Consider the following 16,900-nt stretch of genomic DNA (forward strand, 5'->3'; position numbering starts at 1 on the left):
AGAGGCACCGCCCTCTCGTCCAATCACGTCCCGCCTCGCCCAATCAATCAATCAATCGTATTTATTGAGCGCTTACTGTGTGCAGAGCACTGTACTAAGCGCTTGGGAAGTCCAAGTTGGCAACATATAGAGACTGCGAGCCCACTGTTGGGTAGGGACCGTCTCTATATGTTGCCAACTTGTACTTCCCAAGCGCTTAGTACAGTGCTCTGCACACAGTAAGCGCTCAATAAATACGATTGATGATGATGATGATGATGATATAGAGACGGTCCCTACCCAACAGTGGGCTCACAGTCTAGAAGTTGCCCCTCGTCCCCCTCTCCATCCCCCCCGTCTTACTTCCTTCCCTTCCCCACAGCACCTCTATAGATGTATATATGTTTGTACATATTTATCACTCTATTTATTTTACTTGTACATATCTATTCTAGTTATTTTATTTTGTTAATAAGTTTGGTTTTGTTCTCTGTCTCCCCCTTCTAGACTGTGAGCCCACTGTTGGGTAGGGACCGTCTCTAGATGTTGCCAACTTGGACTTCCCGAGCGCTTAGTCCAGTGCTCTGCACACAGTCAGCGCTCAATGAATACGATTGAATGATTGATTGATTGATAGAAGGGAGAGACAGACAACAAAACAAAACATATGAACAAAATAAAATGAATAGAATAGATATGTACAAGTAAAATAGAGTAATAAATACGTACAAACATAACCTCTCCAGCGCTTAGAACAGTGCTTTGCACATAATAAGCGCTTAATAAATGCCATTATTATATATACACACACGTGTCCCGGGGGGCGGGGCCTCCGGGTGATTGACGGGCGCGAATCCGCCCCTTCGTCCAATCACGTCCAGCCTCGCGTGACTGACGGGCGTGGGACCTGCCCTCCGGCCAATCACGGCCCGCCCCGCCCGGGGAAACGGGGGGCGGGGCCCCCGAGTGATTGACGAGCGCCGGCCCGCTCCTTCGTCCAATCGCATCCCGCCCAGGGAGACGGGGGCGGAGCCTTCGAGTGACTGACGGGCGTGGGCCCTGCCCTCCGGCCAATCACGGCCCGCCCCGCCCCGGGAAACGGGGCGCGGGGCCTGGGCCTCCGGGTGATTGACGGGCGCGGGCCAGCCCCTTCGTCCAATCGCCTCCCGCCCAGGGAGACGGGGGCGGAGCCTTCGAGTGACTGACTGGCAGAGACGCGTCGCCCTCTCGTCCAACCACGCTCCGCCTCGCCCGCCCGGGGGGGCGGAGTCTCCGAGTGATTGACGGGCGCGGGCCCCACCTTTCGAGCAATCGCATCCCGCCTGCGGGTGATTGACGGGCGCGGGCCCCGCCTTTCGACCAATCCCGTCCCGCCCTCGGGGGGGGGCCGGATTCTCCGAGTGATTGACGGGCGCGGGCCCCACCTTTCGACCACTCGCTTCCCGCCTCGCCCGCCAGGAGGGCGGAGTCTCCGGGTGATTGACGGGCGCGGGCCCGCCTTTTGACCAATCCCGTCCCACCCTGGGGGGGCGTAGTCTCCGGGTGATTGACGGGCGCGGGCCCAGCCTTTCGACCAATCCCGTCCTGCCCTCGGATGGGGGGCGGAGTATCCGGGTGATTGCCTGGCGCGGGCCCCGCCTTTCGACCAACCCAGTCCCGCCCCGCCCTCCCGGAGGGCGTAGTCTCCGGGTGATTGGCGGGCGCGGGCCCCGCCTCTCGACCAATCCCGTCCCGCCCTCGGAGGGGGGCGGCGCCTGCGGGTGATTGCCGGGCGCGGGCCCCGCCTTTCGACCAATCGCGTCCCGCCCCGCCCGCCCGGAGGGCGGAATCTCCGCGTGATTGGCGGGCGCGTGCCCCGCCTCTCGACCAATCGCGTCCCGCCCCGCCCGCCCGGAGGGCGGATTCACCGCGTGATTGGCGGGCGCGGGCCCGGCTCTCGACCAATCGCGTCCCGCCCTCGGTGGGGAGGGCGGGGTCTCCGGGTGACGGACGGGGGCGGGCCCCGCCTTTCGACCAATCGCGTCCCGCCTGCGGGTGATTGGCGGGCGCGGGCCTCTCCACCAATCCCGTCGCGCCCTCGGTGGGGAGGGCGGGGTCTCCGGTTGATTGGCGGGGGCGGGCCCCGCCTTTCGACCAATCCCGTCCCGCCCTCGGTGGGGAGGGCGGGGTCCTCCGGGTGATTGACGGGGGCGGGCCCCGCCTCTCGACCAATCGCGTCCCGCCCTCGGTGGGGAGGGCGGGGTCTCCGGGTGATTGACGGGGGCGGGCCCCGCCTCTCGACCAATCCCGTCCCGCCCCCGGAGGGGGGCGGTGCCTGCGGGTGATTGACGGGCTTGGGGCCCGCCCCTGGCTCCGGCGCGGCCCGGCCGTGCGGCCCCCGAGCCCGGGAGGAGCGGGAGAGACGCCCCCCCCACCCGGTGGTGCTCACTACAGTGCCCCCCCTCCCCCTCCACCGGGCCGGGGAGGGAGGCAGGACCGGCCCGAGCCATGACGGTGGAGCAGAACGTGCTGCAGCAGAGCCCCGGACCCAAGGTAGGGCCCACATCACCATCATCATCATCAATCGTATTTATTGAGCGCTTACTATGTGCACAGCACTGTACTAAGCGCCTGGGAAGTCCAAGTTGGCAACCTAGAGAGACAGTCCCTACCCAACAGGGGGCTCACAGTCTAAAAGGGGGGGAGACAGAGAACAGAACCAAACGTACTAACAAAATAAAATAAATAGAATAGATATGGACAAGTAAAATCAATCAATCGTATTTATTGAGCGCTTACTATGTGCACAGCACTGGACTAAGCGCCTGGGAAGTACAAATTGGCAACCTAGAGAGACAGTCCCTACCCAACAGGGGGCTCACAGTCTAAAAGGGGGGGGGAGACAGAGAACAAAACCAAACGTACTAACAAAATAAAATAAATAGAATAGATATGGACAAGTAAAATCAATCAATCAATCGTATTTATTGAGCGCTTACTATGTGCACAGCACTGGACTAAGCGCCTGGGAAGTACAAATTGGCAACCTAGAGAGACAGTCCCTACCCAACAGGGGGCTCACAGTCTAAAAGGGGGGGAGACAGAGAACAGAACCAAACGTACTAACAAAATAAAATAAATAGAATAGATATGGACAAGTAAAATCAATCAATCGTATTTATTGAGCGCTTACTATGTGCACAGCACTGGACTAAGCGCCTGGGAAGTACAAATTGGCAACCTAGAGAGACAGTCCCTACCCAACAGGGGGCTCACAGTCTAAAAGGGGGGAGACAGAGAACAAAACCAAACGTACTAACAAAATAAAATGAATAGATATGGACAAGTAAAATCAATCAATCGTATTTATTGAGCGCTTACTATGTGCACAGCACTGGACTAAGCGCCTGGGAAGTACAAATTGGCAACATAGAGAGACAGACCCTACCCAACAGGGGGCTCACAGTCTAAAAGGGGGGGGGAGACAGAGAACAAAACCAAACGTACTAACAAAATAAAATAAATAGAACAGCTATGGACAAGTAAAATAAATGAATAAATTGGGTAATAAATATGTAGAAACGTATATACAGGTGCTACACCCCCCCACGGGAGCCCCAGTGTGAGTGTGCCAGGCCCCGGCCTGCGCCTTCATTTCATGCACCTCCTTCCCCTCCCCGCCGCACTTCACAATCGTAAGAACGACGGCCACGGTTGCATGAATGAATGAATGATGATGGCATTTTTATTAAGCGCTTACTACGTGCACAAGCACTGTTCTAAGCGCCGGAATGCGCTTGCCTCCGTTTGGCCCAGCTGCATTCATTCGCTCGGTGGTAGTTGTGGAGCGCTGCCTGGGGGTGCAGAGCCCTGGACTGAGCGCTGGGGAAGTACCGGAATAATGATCAATCAATCAATCGTATTTATTTATTACGGTACTTCCCAAGCGCTTAGTACAGTGCTCTGCACGCAGGAAGCGCTCAATAAATACGATTGATTGATTGAGCGCTTACTGTGTGCAGAGCACTGGTCTAAGCGCTTGGGAAGTACCGTAATAATGATGGTATTTTATTAAGCGCTGAGCCCCTTTCGTCATCATCATCAATCGTATTTATTGAGCGCTTACTATGTGCAGAGCACTGTACTAAGCGCTTGGGAAGTACAAATTGGCAACATATAGAGACAGTCCCTACCCAGCAGTGGGCTCACAGTCTAAAAGGCGGACCTTCCTCTCCCCCTCTCCATCCCCCCCATCTTACCTCCTTCCCTTCCCCACAGCACCTGCATATATGTATATATGTTTGTACGTATTTATTACTCTACTTATTTATTTACTTGTACATGTCTATTCTATTTATTTTATTTTGTTAGTATGCTTGGTTTTGTTCTCTGTCTCCCCCTTCTAGACTGTGAGCCCACTGTTGGGTAGGGACTGTCTCTAGATGTTGCCAACTTGGACTTCCCAAGCGCTTAGTACAGTGCTCTGCACACAGTAAGCACTCAATAAATACGATTGATGATGATGATTTATGTTGCCAACTTGTACTTCCCAAGCGCTTAGTACAGTGCTCTGCATACAGGAAGCGCTCAATAAATACGATTGATTGATTGAGTGCTTACTGTGTGCAGAGCACTGGTCTAAGCGCTTGGGAAGTACCGTAATAATGATGGTATTTTATTAAGCGCTGAGCCCCTTCCTTCCTCTCCCCCTCGTCCCCCTCTCCATCCCCCCCATCTTACCTCCTTCCCTTCCCCACAGCACCTGTATATATGGATATATATTTGTACATATTTGTTACTCTAATTATTTATTTTACTTGTACATATCTATTCTATTTATTTTATTTTGTTAGTATGCTGGTTTAGTTCTCTGTCTCCCCCTTTTAGACTGTGTGCCCACTGTTGGGTAGGGACTGTCTCTAGATGTTGCCAACTTGGACTTCCCAAGCGCTTAGTACAGTGCTCTGCACACAGTAAGCACTCAATAAATACGATTGATGATGATGATTTATGTTGCCAACTTGTACTTCCCAAGCGCTTAGTCCAGGGCTCTGCACACAGTAAGCGCTCAATAAATACGATTGATTGATTGATTGAGCGCTTACTGTGTGCAGAGCACTGGTCTAAGCGCTTGGGAAGTACCGTAATAATGATGGTATTTTATTAAGCGCTGAGCCCTTTCCTTCCTCTCCCCCTCGTCCCCCTCTCCATCCCCCCATCTTACCTCCTTCCCTTCCCCACAGCACCTGTATATATGTTTGTACATATTTATTACTCTATTTATTTATTTATTTTATTTGTACATATCTATTCTATTTATTTTATTTTGTTAGTATGTTTGGTTTTGTTCTCTGTCTCCCCCTTTTAGACTGTGAGCCCACTGTTGGGTAGGGACTGTCTCTAGATGTTGCCAACTTGGACTGCCCAAGCGCTTAGTATAGTGCTCTGCACACAGTAAGCGCTCAGTAAATACGATTGATTGATTGATTCATTCGCTCGATCGTATTTATGGAGCGCTTCCTATGTGCAGAGCCCTGGACTAAGCGCTTGGGAAGTACCATAATAATGATGGTATTTTAGTAAGCGCTTACTATGTGCAAAAACACTGTTCTAAGCGCTGGAATGTATTTTCATCCGTTTGGCACAGCTGCATTCATTCGCTCGGTGGTATTTATGGAGCGCTGCCTGGGGGTGCAGAGCCCTGGACTGAGCGCTTGGGAAGTACCAGAATATTGATATTTTATTAATCAATCAATCAATCGTATTTATTGAGCGCTTACTGTGTGCAGAGCACTGTACTAAGCGCTTGGGAAGTACAAGTTGGCAACATAGAGAGACGGTCCCCACCCAACAGTGGGCTCGCAGTGCAAAGCACTATTCTAAGCGCTGAAATGTATTTTCATGTATTTGTACTTGCATATATTTGTAATAATAATAATGATGATGATGGCATTTGTTAAGTGCTTACCATGTGCAAAGCACTGGAATGTATTTCCATATATTTGTACTTGCATATATTTTGTACAGCTGCATTCATTCACTCGATGGTATTTATGGAGCGCTTCCTGGGGGTGCAGAGCCCTGGACTAAGCGCTTGGGAAGTACTGTAATAATGATGGTATTTTATTAAGCGCTGAGCCCCTTTCCTTCCTCTCTCCCTCGTCCCCCTCTCCATCCCCCCATCTTACCTCTTTCCCTTCCCCACAGCACCTGTATATATGTTTGGACATATTTATTACTCTATTTATTTACTTGTACATATCTATTCTATTTATTTTATTTTGTTAGTATGTTTGGTTTTGTTGTCTGTCTCCCCCTTTTAGACTGTGAGCCCACTGTTGGGTAGGGACTGTCTCTAGATGTTGCCAACTTGGACTTCCCAAGCGCTTAGTACAGTGCTCTCTGCACACAGTAAGCGCTCAATAAATACGATTGATTGATTGATTTTAGACTGTGAGCCCGCTGTTGGGTAGGGACTGTCTCTCTATGTTGCCAACTTGGACTTCCCAAGCGCTTAGTACAGTGCTCTCTGCACACAGTAAGCGCTCAATAAATACGATTGATTGATGCATTCATTAGCTCGATGGTATTTATGGAGCGCTTCCTGGGGGTGCAGAGTCCTGGACTAAGTGCTTGGGAAGTACCTTAATAATGTTGGCATTTTATTAAGCGCTTACTACGTGCAAAAGCACTGTTCTAAGCGCCGGAATGCGTTTTCATCTGTTTGGCAAAGCTGCATTCATTCGCTTGGTGGTATTTATGGAGCGCTTCCTGGGGGTGCAGAGCCCTGAACTAAGTGCTTGGGAAGTACCGTAATAATGATGGTATTTTATTAAGCGCTTACTATGTGCAAAACACTGGAATGTATTTTCATGTATATGTAGTTGCATATATTTTGTAGAGCTGCATTCATTCACTCGATGGTATTTATGGAGCGCTTCCTGGGTGCAGAGCCCTGGACGAAGCGCTTGGGAAGTACCAGAATAATGTTGATATTTTATTATCAATCAATCAATCAATTGTATTTATTGAACGCTTACTGTGTGCAGAGCACTGTACTAAGCGTTTGGGAAGTCCAAGTTGGCAACATAGAGAGACGGTCCGTACCCAACAGTGGGCTAACAGTCTAAAAGGGGGAGACAGAGAACAAAACCAAACATACTAACAAAATAAAATAAATAGATATGTACAAGTAAAATAAATGAATAGAGTAATAAATATGTACAAACATATATACATATATACAGGTGATGTATTTTCATGTATTTGTACTTGCATATATTTGTAATAATAATAATAATGATGATGGCATTTGTTAAGCGCTTACCATGTGCAAAGCACTGTTCTAAGCGCTGGAATGTATTTTCATATATTTGTACTTGCGTATATTCTGTACAGCTGCATTCATTCATTTGATCGTATTTATGGAGTACTTCCTGGGGGTGCAGAGCCCTGGACTAAGCGCTTGGGAAGTACTGTAATAATGATGGTATTTTATTAAGCGCTTACTATGTGCAGAGCAGTGGAATGTATTTTCATGTATATGTAGTTGCATATATTTTGTACAGCTGCATTCATTCACTCGATCGCATTTATGGAGCACTTCCTGGGGGTGCAGAGCCCTGGACTAAGCGCTTGGGAAGTACCATAATAATGTTGGTATTTTATTAAGCGCTTACTACGTGCAAAAGCACTGTTCTAAGCGCCGGAATGCGTTTTCATCCATTTGGCACAGCTGCATTCATTCGCTCGATCGTATTTATGGAGCGCTGCCTGGGGGTGCAGAGCCCTGGACTAAGCGCTTGGGAAGTACCAGAATAATGATGGCATTTTATTAATCAATCAATCAATCAATTGTATTTATTGAGCGCTTACTGTGTGCAGAGCACTGTACTAAGCGCTTGGGAAGTACAAGTTGGCAACACAGAGAGGCGGTCCCTACCCAACAGTGGACTCACAGCTTACTATGTGCAAAGCACTAGTCTAAGCACTGGAATGTATTTTCATGTATTTGTACTTGCATATATTTGTAATAATAATAATGATGATGATGGCATTTGTTAAGGGCTTACCATGTGCAAAGCACTGTTCTAAGCGCTGGAATATATTTTCATATATTTGTACTTGCATACATTTGTACAGCTGCATTCATTCACTCGATCGTATTTATGGAGCGCTTCCTGTCTGCAGAGCCCTGGACTAAGCGCTCGGGAAGTACCAGAATAATGATGGTATTTTATTAAGCGCTTACTATGTGCAAAGCACTGTTCTAGGTGCTGGAATATATTTTCATGTATTTGCACTTGCATATATTTGTAATAATAATAACGATGGACTGTCTCTATATGTTGCCAATTTGTACTTCCCAAGCGCTTAGTACAGTGCTCTGCACATAGTAAGCACTCAATAAATATGATTGATTGATTGATTGATGGCATTTGTTAAGCGCTTACCATGTGCAAAGCACTGTTCTAAGCGCTGGAATGTATTTTCATATATTTGTACTTGCATATATTTTGTAGAGCTGCATTCATTCACTCAATCGTATTTGTGGAGCGCTTCCTGTGTGCAGAGCACTGGACTAAGCGCTTGGGAAGTACGATAATAATGATGGTATTTTATTAAGCGCTTACTATGGGCAAAGTACTGTTCTAAGCACTGGGGAGGTTACGGTGAGCAGGTTGTCCCACGGTGGGCTCACAGTCTTCATCCCCATTTTACAGATGAGGTCACTGAGGCCCAGAGAAGTTAAGTGACTTGCCCAAAGTCGCACAGCTAACAAGTGGCGGAGCCGGGATTTGAACCCATGACCACTGACTCCAAAGCCTGGGCTCTTTCCACTGAGCCACACTGTTGGCAACATATAGAGGCGGTCCCTACCCAACAAGGGGTTCACAGATATATTCCTCTATTTACTTGTACCTATTTACTCTCCTGTTTATTTTGTTAACGAGGTGCCTAGAACTTTGATTCTATTCCTTCTGTTGATTTTATTGATTTTTGTTGATTTATTTATTTTATTTATTTATTTTACTTGTACATATCTATTCTATTTATTTTATTTTGTTAGTATGTTTGGTTTTGTTCTCTGTCTCCCCCTTTTAGACTGTGAGCCCACTGTTGGGTAGGGACTGTCTCTAGATGTTGCCAACTTGTACTTCCCAAGCGCTTAGTACAGTGCTCTGCACACAGTAAGCGCTCAATAAATACGATTGATTGATTGATTGATTTTGACCCCTGATTACAGGTTTTGTCATCTGTCTCCCCCCTTCTAGACTGTGAGCCTGGTGTTGGGTAGGGGCCGTCTCTAGATGTTGCCCGTTTATACTTGCCAAGCGCTTAGTACAGTGCTCTGCACACAGGAAGCGCTCAATAAATACGATTGAATGAATGAATGAGTGAATGACGGTGAGCCCGTTGTTGGGTAGGGACCGTCTCTAGATGTTGCTGGTTTGTACTTGCCAAGCGCTTAGTACAGCGCTTGTACAGTACAGTTGTCCCTGTGGGACAACCTGATCACCTTGTTACCTCCCCAGCACTTAGAACAGTGCTTTGCACATAGTAAGCGCTTAATAAATGCCATTATTATTATTATTATTACAGTGCTCTGCACACAGGAAGCGCTCAATAAATACGAATGAATGAATGAGTGAATGAGCCCCCCGACCCGACCTTCCTCAGCAGCTTCCCACCCCTTCCCCCCTCCCCACTGCTTTCTGCTTTACCTTTCCAGCTCCTCCTCCACTCTCCATAATAATAATAATAATAATTTTTATTATATTGACTGAGACTGAGCCCCCTTTTTCCTCTCCTCCTCCCCTTCTCTTTCCCCTCCCCACAGCACTTGTATATATATTTGTACAGATTTATTCCTCAATTTTACTTGTACATATTTACTATTCTATATATTTTGTTAATGATGTGCATATAACTATAATTCTATTTGTTGTGACGATTTTGATACCTATCTACGTGTTTTGTTTTGTTGTCTGTCTCCCCCTTCTAATAATAATAATGATGATATTTATTAAGTGCTACTGTGTGCAAAGCACTATTCTAAGCGCTGGGGAGGTTACGAGGTGATCAGGTTTTCCCACGTGGGGCTCACAGTCTTCATCCCCATTCTACAGATGAGGTAACTGAGGCACAGAGAAGTGAAGTGACTTGCCCAAAGTCACACAGCCTACAAGTGGCGGAGCCGAGATTTGAACCCATGACCTCTGCCTCCAGAGCCCATGCTCTTTCCACTGAGCCACGCTGCTTCTAGACTGTGAGCCCGCTGTTGGGTAGGGACCGTCTCTATATGTTGCTGACTTGGACTTCCCAAGCGCTTAGTACAGTGCTCTGCACACGGTAAGCGCTCAATAAATACAACTGAATGAATGTTCGGAGCCACATAATGGTAATAATAATAATAATAATTAAGGGCGGTGTTTGTTAAGTGCTTACTATGCACCAAGCATGGCTCCTAAGCGCTGCCCGGCATAGTAGTAATAATAATAAATAATAACGATGGCATTTGTGAAGCGCTTACTATGTGCCAAGTGCTGTTCTAAGCGCCGGGGGGGGATACAAGGTGATCAGGTTGTCCCACGTGGGGCTCACATAGACTAGCCCCCCCTTATTCCTTATCTCTCGCTCCCTTTATAATAATAATAATGATGGTATTAAGCGCTTACTATGTGCAAAGCACTGTTCTAAGCACCGGGGAGGTTACAAGGTGATCAGGTTTTCCCATGTGGGGCTCACAGTCTTCATCCCCATTTTCCAGATGAAGGAACTGAGGCCCAGAGAAGTGAAGTGACTTGCCCAAAGTCACACAGCTGACAATTGGTGGAGCCGGGACTTGAACCCAGGACCTCTGACTCCCAAGCCCAGGCTCTTTCCACTGAGCCACGCTGCTTCTCCTAAGCGCTGCCCGGTGTAGTAATAATAATGATAAATAATAATGGTGGCATTTGTTAAGCGCTTACTATGTGCTAACACCGTTCTAAGCACCGGGGAGGTTACAAGGCGATGAGGTTGTCCCACGGGGGGCTCACAGTCTTCATCCCCATTTTACAGATGAGGGAACTGAGGCCCAGAGAAGTGACTTGCCCAAAGTCACACAGCTGGCAATTGGCGGAACTGGGATTTGAACCCATGACCTCTAACTCCAAAGCCCGGGCTCTTTCCACTGAGCCACGCAATAATAATAATAATAATAATAATAATAATAATAATAATAATAATAATAATAATAATAAAGGGTGGTATCTGTTAAATGCTTACTATGCGCTAAACGTGGCTCCTGAGTGCTGCCTGGTGTAGTAATAATAATAATAAATAATAATGATGGCATTTGTTAAACGCTTACTACGTGTGAAGCACTGTTGTAAGCGCTGGGGGTATACAGGGTGATCAGATTGTCCCACGTGGGGCTCACAGTCTTAATCCCCATTTTACAGATGAGGGAACTGAGGCTCAGAGAAGTTGTGACTTGCCCAAGGTCGCACAGCAGACATGTGACGGAGCTGGGATTAGAACCCATGACCTCTGGCTCCCAAGCCCGTGCGCTTTCCACTGCGCCACGCTGCTTCTCTAGAAGGTACAAGGCCATCAGGTTGTCCCACGTGGGGCTCGTAGTCTCAATCCCCATTTTACATAGGAGGTCACAGAGGCACAGAGAAGTGAATGCCCTGCCCACGGTCACACAGCGGACAAGTGGCGGAGCCGGGATTAGAACCCACGACCGACCTCTCTCCACTATACCATGCAGCGCTTAGAGCAATGCTTGGCACATAGTGAGCGTTTAACAGATACCATCGTTATTATTATTATTATTGTTGTGATTATATGTACAAAAACACACAAACCCTCATCCTCTGACTCCCAAGCCTGTGTTCTTTCCACTAAGCTGTACTGCTTCTTGTGTGTGTTTGTGTGTGCACACGCCACATCTCCTCCTTTGTGTACACAAACACACAAACCCGCATCCTTTGACTCCCAAGCCCGTGTTCTTTCCACTAAGCTGTACTGCTTCTTGTGTGTGTTTGTGTGTGCACATGCCAAATCGCCTCTTTTCCTCTGGACATTGCGTGTTCCCCAAAGCCCCCCCTGTTCCTGGGCCTCTCCGCCCGCTGGAACTTTTTTTTTCCCTCCCACCCGGCTGTCCTTGTGCCTCTCCTCTCCCTCTCCGCAGCTCGGGATGAATATTGGGTGACTGGGTCACAGCCAAAGCCCGGATCTCCTTTCGATAATAATAATAATGATGGCATTTGTTAAGCGCTTACTATGTGCAAAGCACTGTTCTAAGCGCTGGGGGGGATGCAAGTTAAATCAGGTTGTCCCACGTAGGGCTCACAGTCTTCATCCTCATTTTACAGACGAGGGAACTGAGGCACAGAGAAGTGAAGTGACTTGCCCAAAGTCACACAGCTGACAAGTGGCGGAGCTGGGATTAGAACCCACGACCTCTGACTCCCAAGCCCGGGCTCATTCCACTGAGCCACGCTGCTTCTCTCTTTAGATGATGATGGTGGTATTGGTTAAGCGCTTATTAATAATAATAATAATGCCATTTATTAAGCGCTTACTATGTGCAAAGCACTGTTCTATGCGCTGGGGAGGTTACAAGGTGATCAGGTTGTCCCACGGGGGGCTCACAGTTTTAGTCTCTGTTTTACAGATGAGGGAACTGAGGCCCAGAGAAGTTAAGTGACTTGCCCAAAGTCACACAGCTGACAGTTGGTGGAGCCGGGATGTGCCAGACACTGTTCTAAGCTCTGGGGGAGATACAAGGAAATCAGGTCGGACGCAGTCCCGGTCCCACACGGGGCTCACAGTCTTCATCCCCATTTGACAGATGAGACTATTGAAGCCCAGAGAAGTGATGTGTCCAAGGTCACACAGCTTTGAACAGGCCCAGACCCCCGTGGGCTTCCCAAGCTGGATCTGATTTTCCCACCGGATCCCCCCAAGGGTGGTCTAGGAATGACCTTCTTCTTTATGTGAAGCGGTTAGTCCAAAGAGATCCTGGAAAACTATAGCCGCCCAAGCAGTCATTCCGTTGAATTTATTGAGCGCTTACAGGGTGCAGAGCACTGTACTAAGCGCTTAGAGATGGGGTGCCTCAGCCGTTGGTATTTGAGGGCGAGGTTGAAAGATCTCGCGCTCGACCGATGCCCATTTCCAGGCCCTGGAGGCTTGTCTGGTTGCCACGGAGACCTGTGACCTGAGCAACTGACAGTTGCAGTTTCCTCACCGGTTTCAGTGACGGAGAGGGGAAGTTTTGATGCAGTCTCTAACTTTTGGAGTTTCACTGAGAACACATTATCTCGCTTAGATGAGGAAAGCCGAAGGCAGTTTCTGCCTGTTTCCTGCCATAGGGTGATCTGGAGGGTGTGATGTATATATGTTTGTACATATTTATCACTCTATTTATTTTACTTGTACATATCTATTCTATTATTTTATTTTGTTAGTATGTTTGGTTTTGTTCTCTGTCTCCCCCCTTTTAGACTGTGAGCCCACTGTTGGGTAGGGACTGTCTCTATATGTTGCCAATTTGTACTTCCCAAGCGCTTAGTACAGTGCTCTGCACATAGTAAGCGCTCAATAAATAGGATTGATGATGATGATGATGAGTGTCTCTCTATGTTGCCAACTTGTACTTCCCAAGTGCTTAGTACAGTGCTCTGCACACAGTAAGTGCTCAATAAATACGATTGATTGATTGATGTACGCTTTTATCCACCAAGTACAACATTTTGTTAAGGATGTGCTTATAGCTTTAATTCTATTTTTCTGATGATTTTGACACCTGTCTACATGTTTTGTTTTGTTGTCTGTCTCCCCCTTCTAGACTGTGAGCCCGTTGTTGGGTAGGGACCGTCTCTATATGTTGCTGATTTGTACTTCCCAACCGCTTAGTACAGTGCTCTGCACACAGTAAGCGCTCAATAAATACGATTGAATGAATGAATTGGAATAAAGGATTGGTGTGTGACTATAGGTAATTTTCCCACATGGCTTGGCTCTTACATCTGGTTTTAAGAGTTGGCCAAATGATCATTTGGAAACCTGTTTAAAAAAAAAATGAAGGGGTATAATACGGGCACCCGAAGATTCGTGGCGACTCAGCTCATTGGTTCCCCCATGAAACTGAGGTCACAGCTGCTGGAGACAGGAACAGAGAGGCAAGTTGATATCATATACCCATTCAGTCGGACAATCAATAGTATTAATTGAGTGCCAACTCTGTGCAGAATTCCTTGCGCTAATGAATACAGAAGAAAACAGAGTACCGGAACACAGATTCTTTGGCATGGTTTGATCAATAACAATAATAATAATGGCATTTATTAAGCATTTACTATGTGCAAAGCACTGTTCTAAGCACTGGGGAGGTTACAAGGTGATCAGGGTGTCCCACATGGAGCTCACAGTCTTCATCCCCATTTTTCAGATGAGGGAACTGAGTCCCAGAGAAGTTAAGTGACTTGCCCAAAGTCGCACAGCTGACAAGTGGCGGAACTGGGATTTGAACCCATGACCTCTGACTCCAAAGCCCGGGCTCTTTCCACTGAGCTACGCTGCTTCTCATCCTGATCCTTGTGGGTAGGGAGCGTGTGTACCACTTCTGTCATATCATACTTTTCCAAACACTTACTTAAGCGCTCTGCCCACAGTAAGTGCTCAATAAATACCATTGATCGTGCGATTGAATAAATACCATTGATTTCAACATCCAGTTCTCCAGCACCCCAACATCTTCTCTCATCTGCTGATCACCCAGAGGAGAGGTGGAATTGCTTATTAGGACTGCCACCTACTACAATTAATAATTATTATTACGGCATTTGTTAAGTGCCTGCTGTGTGTTTCTAGGGTGGGTGTAAAGTTATGAGATTGGACACAATCCCCGTCCCACATGAGGCTCACGCCGCTGAAGAGGTTTATTAAGGTCACATCTCCTCCAAGAGGTCTTCCCTGATTAAGCCATCTTTTTCCCAGCTTCTACTCCCTTCCTTGTTGTCTGTGCACTTATATCTGTGACCTTTGGCCATTTGATATACACCCCACCTTCAATCCCTCAGCACTTATGTACATATCTATAAATTATATATTATACATTTTTACGTTCCTGCTTGTCTATCCTTCTAGACTTTAAGCTCACCACTCAGTCAATAGCATCAATGAGGATGAAAGTTTTTTAGAAGAGTAACAGGAATCTCATTCCCTGGAGTCTACTGATTTTCTCGTGTTTGGTTTCCTCCCTCCGAGGACCTACTGTGTGTGCATGTGTGTTTGTATTTGTGTCTGGTTGTTGAGTCTTCTTCAAAACCCCTGTGAAACAACTACCTCTCTCCAAGTGACCAAAGCTACTGCCGTGGCTTTTAGAAGCCAGTTGGGTCCCTTGTTGGGGCGAGCGGCTTGAGTCTGTGTCTCTGTGACGCCATTCCTTGGCGTTTGTTATGTCATTCATTGGCAAGAACATGGATTGGGTGTCCACTCTGTTGCCCTGCCAACTGGACCGAAACAAGTCTGAAGACTAATGGTGAATGCATTGTTGAGCTCAAGTTGTGGCTCAGATGTTGAGTTGTCAGGAGTGGGAGGTCAAGGATGACAAGTGCATTGCCCCTTTAATTTTGCGTGTATAGAGCCAATACGGCAGGTAGACAGGGAGGTCCCGAAAGAAGGCATCAAATAAATGAAAAAAGCAAACATTCAGGCAGAGGCAGAAAGCACCTCAATGTTTGCTTTTTTCATTTATTTGATGGCTTCTTTCGGGACCTCCCTGTCTACCTGCCGTATTGGCTGTATACACGCAAGAGGCAGAAAGGAGAGGGAGAGGGAGAGGCAGAAAGCACCTGGCAAGTGGCAATCGTACAGTGAACTAAATCAACACTTAATCAGCCCAGTTTTAATTTGCAGAAAAAGTCCATGATCGTCATGTGATTCAATATCACCAATGGGGAATGAAGAATGTTTGTTTTTAACAGAACACGGAATCAGACTTAGTAACTGCCCACAGGGACCCACAACTTAAGTGGACTGCTGAAATTCTGGGGTGAACCCCTTTATTTTTGAAAAGGGAGCATTTGAACTGAAATCATGCCTTCACAGCATCAAAAATAGTTTGCCACCACAAGAGAAGTTCTTTTTTCTCTCGTTGTTCCCTGGCCCCCTTCTTTCTCCTACTCTCAACTCCCTCCTGACCCGCCTTTTCAAGACAGTGCTGTGATATTTAGTTATTTTAGAATGGTCAATCATTAGAACGTGGCTCCTTGGGTTCTCTTGACTGTTTTGACTTTCGGACTCTTGAATAGTCCTGTTTGGGTGGTGAGGTGTAGGAAACGAACTCTTAGGGTATTTAAGAGTGTTCCCTTCAAGGCCCTACTGAGAGCTCACCTCCTCCATGAGGCCTTCCCAGACTGAGCCCCCTCCTTCCGCTCCTCCTCCCCCCATCTTCCCGCCTTACTTCCTTCCCCTCCCCACAGCACTTGTATATATGTATATATGTTTGTCATATTTATTTCTCTATTTTATTTGTACATATTCTATTTATTTTACTTTGTTAATATGTTTTGTTTTGTTCTCTGTCTCCCCCTTCTAGACTGTGAGCCCACTGTTGGGTAGGGACCGTCGCTATATGTTGCCAACTTGTACTTCCCAAGCGCTTAGTACAGTTCTCTGCACACAGTAAGCACTCAATAAATACAATTGAGTGAATGAATGTTGTCTCATGTTTTTCGGTTTCTATTCTCTTCCTTTATTTTTGTTTCTGCTGCCAACTCTCCCTGCATTATTAGATCATGAGCATCCTCTAGGGCCAGGAACTTTGTCTATTTTTCACCAGTGTACTTTTCCCCCCAGTGCTTAATCAATCAGTCAATCGGTGATATTAATTGAGTGCTTACTATGTGCAGAGCACTGTACTAAGTGCTTAGTACAGGACTTT

At 47.2% G+C, this 16,900-nt stretch overlaps 1 protein-coding gene across 1 annotated transcript in view; it reads left to right on the forward strand.

Moving 5' to 3' along the window:
- Positions 1 to 2,417: 2,417 nt before the first annotated feature.
- USP25 (ubiquitin specific peptidase 25) overlaps positions 2,418 to 16,900 on the forward strand; it is a 55,353-nt gene continuing 40,870 nt past the window's right edge. Inside the window, exon 1 of the mRNA XM_038766171.1 lies at positions 2,418 to 2,511. Within this exon, the coding sequence (XP_038622099.1) occupies positions 2,467 to 2,511 (45 nt within the window). The 5' untranslated portion in view covers positions 2,418 to 2,466. The remainder of the gene's footprint in view (positions 2,512 to 16,900) is intronic.

Source organism: Tachyglossus aculeatus, chromosome 24, assembly GCF_015852505.1.
Source record: "Tachyglossus aculeatus isolate mTacAcu1 chromosome 24, mTacAcu1.pri, whole genome shotgun sequence".
Taxonomy (NCBI): domain Eukaryota; kingdom Metazoa; phylum Chordata; class Mammalia; order Monotremata; family Tachyglossidae; genus Tachyglossus; species Tachyglossus aculeatus.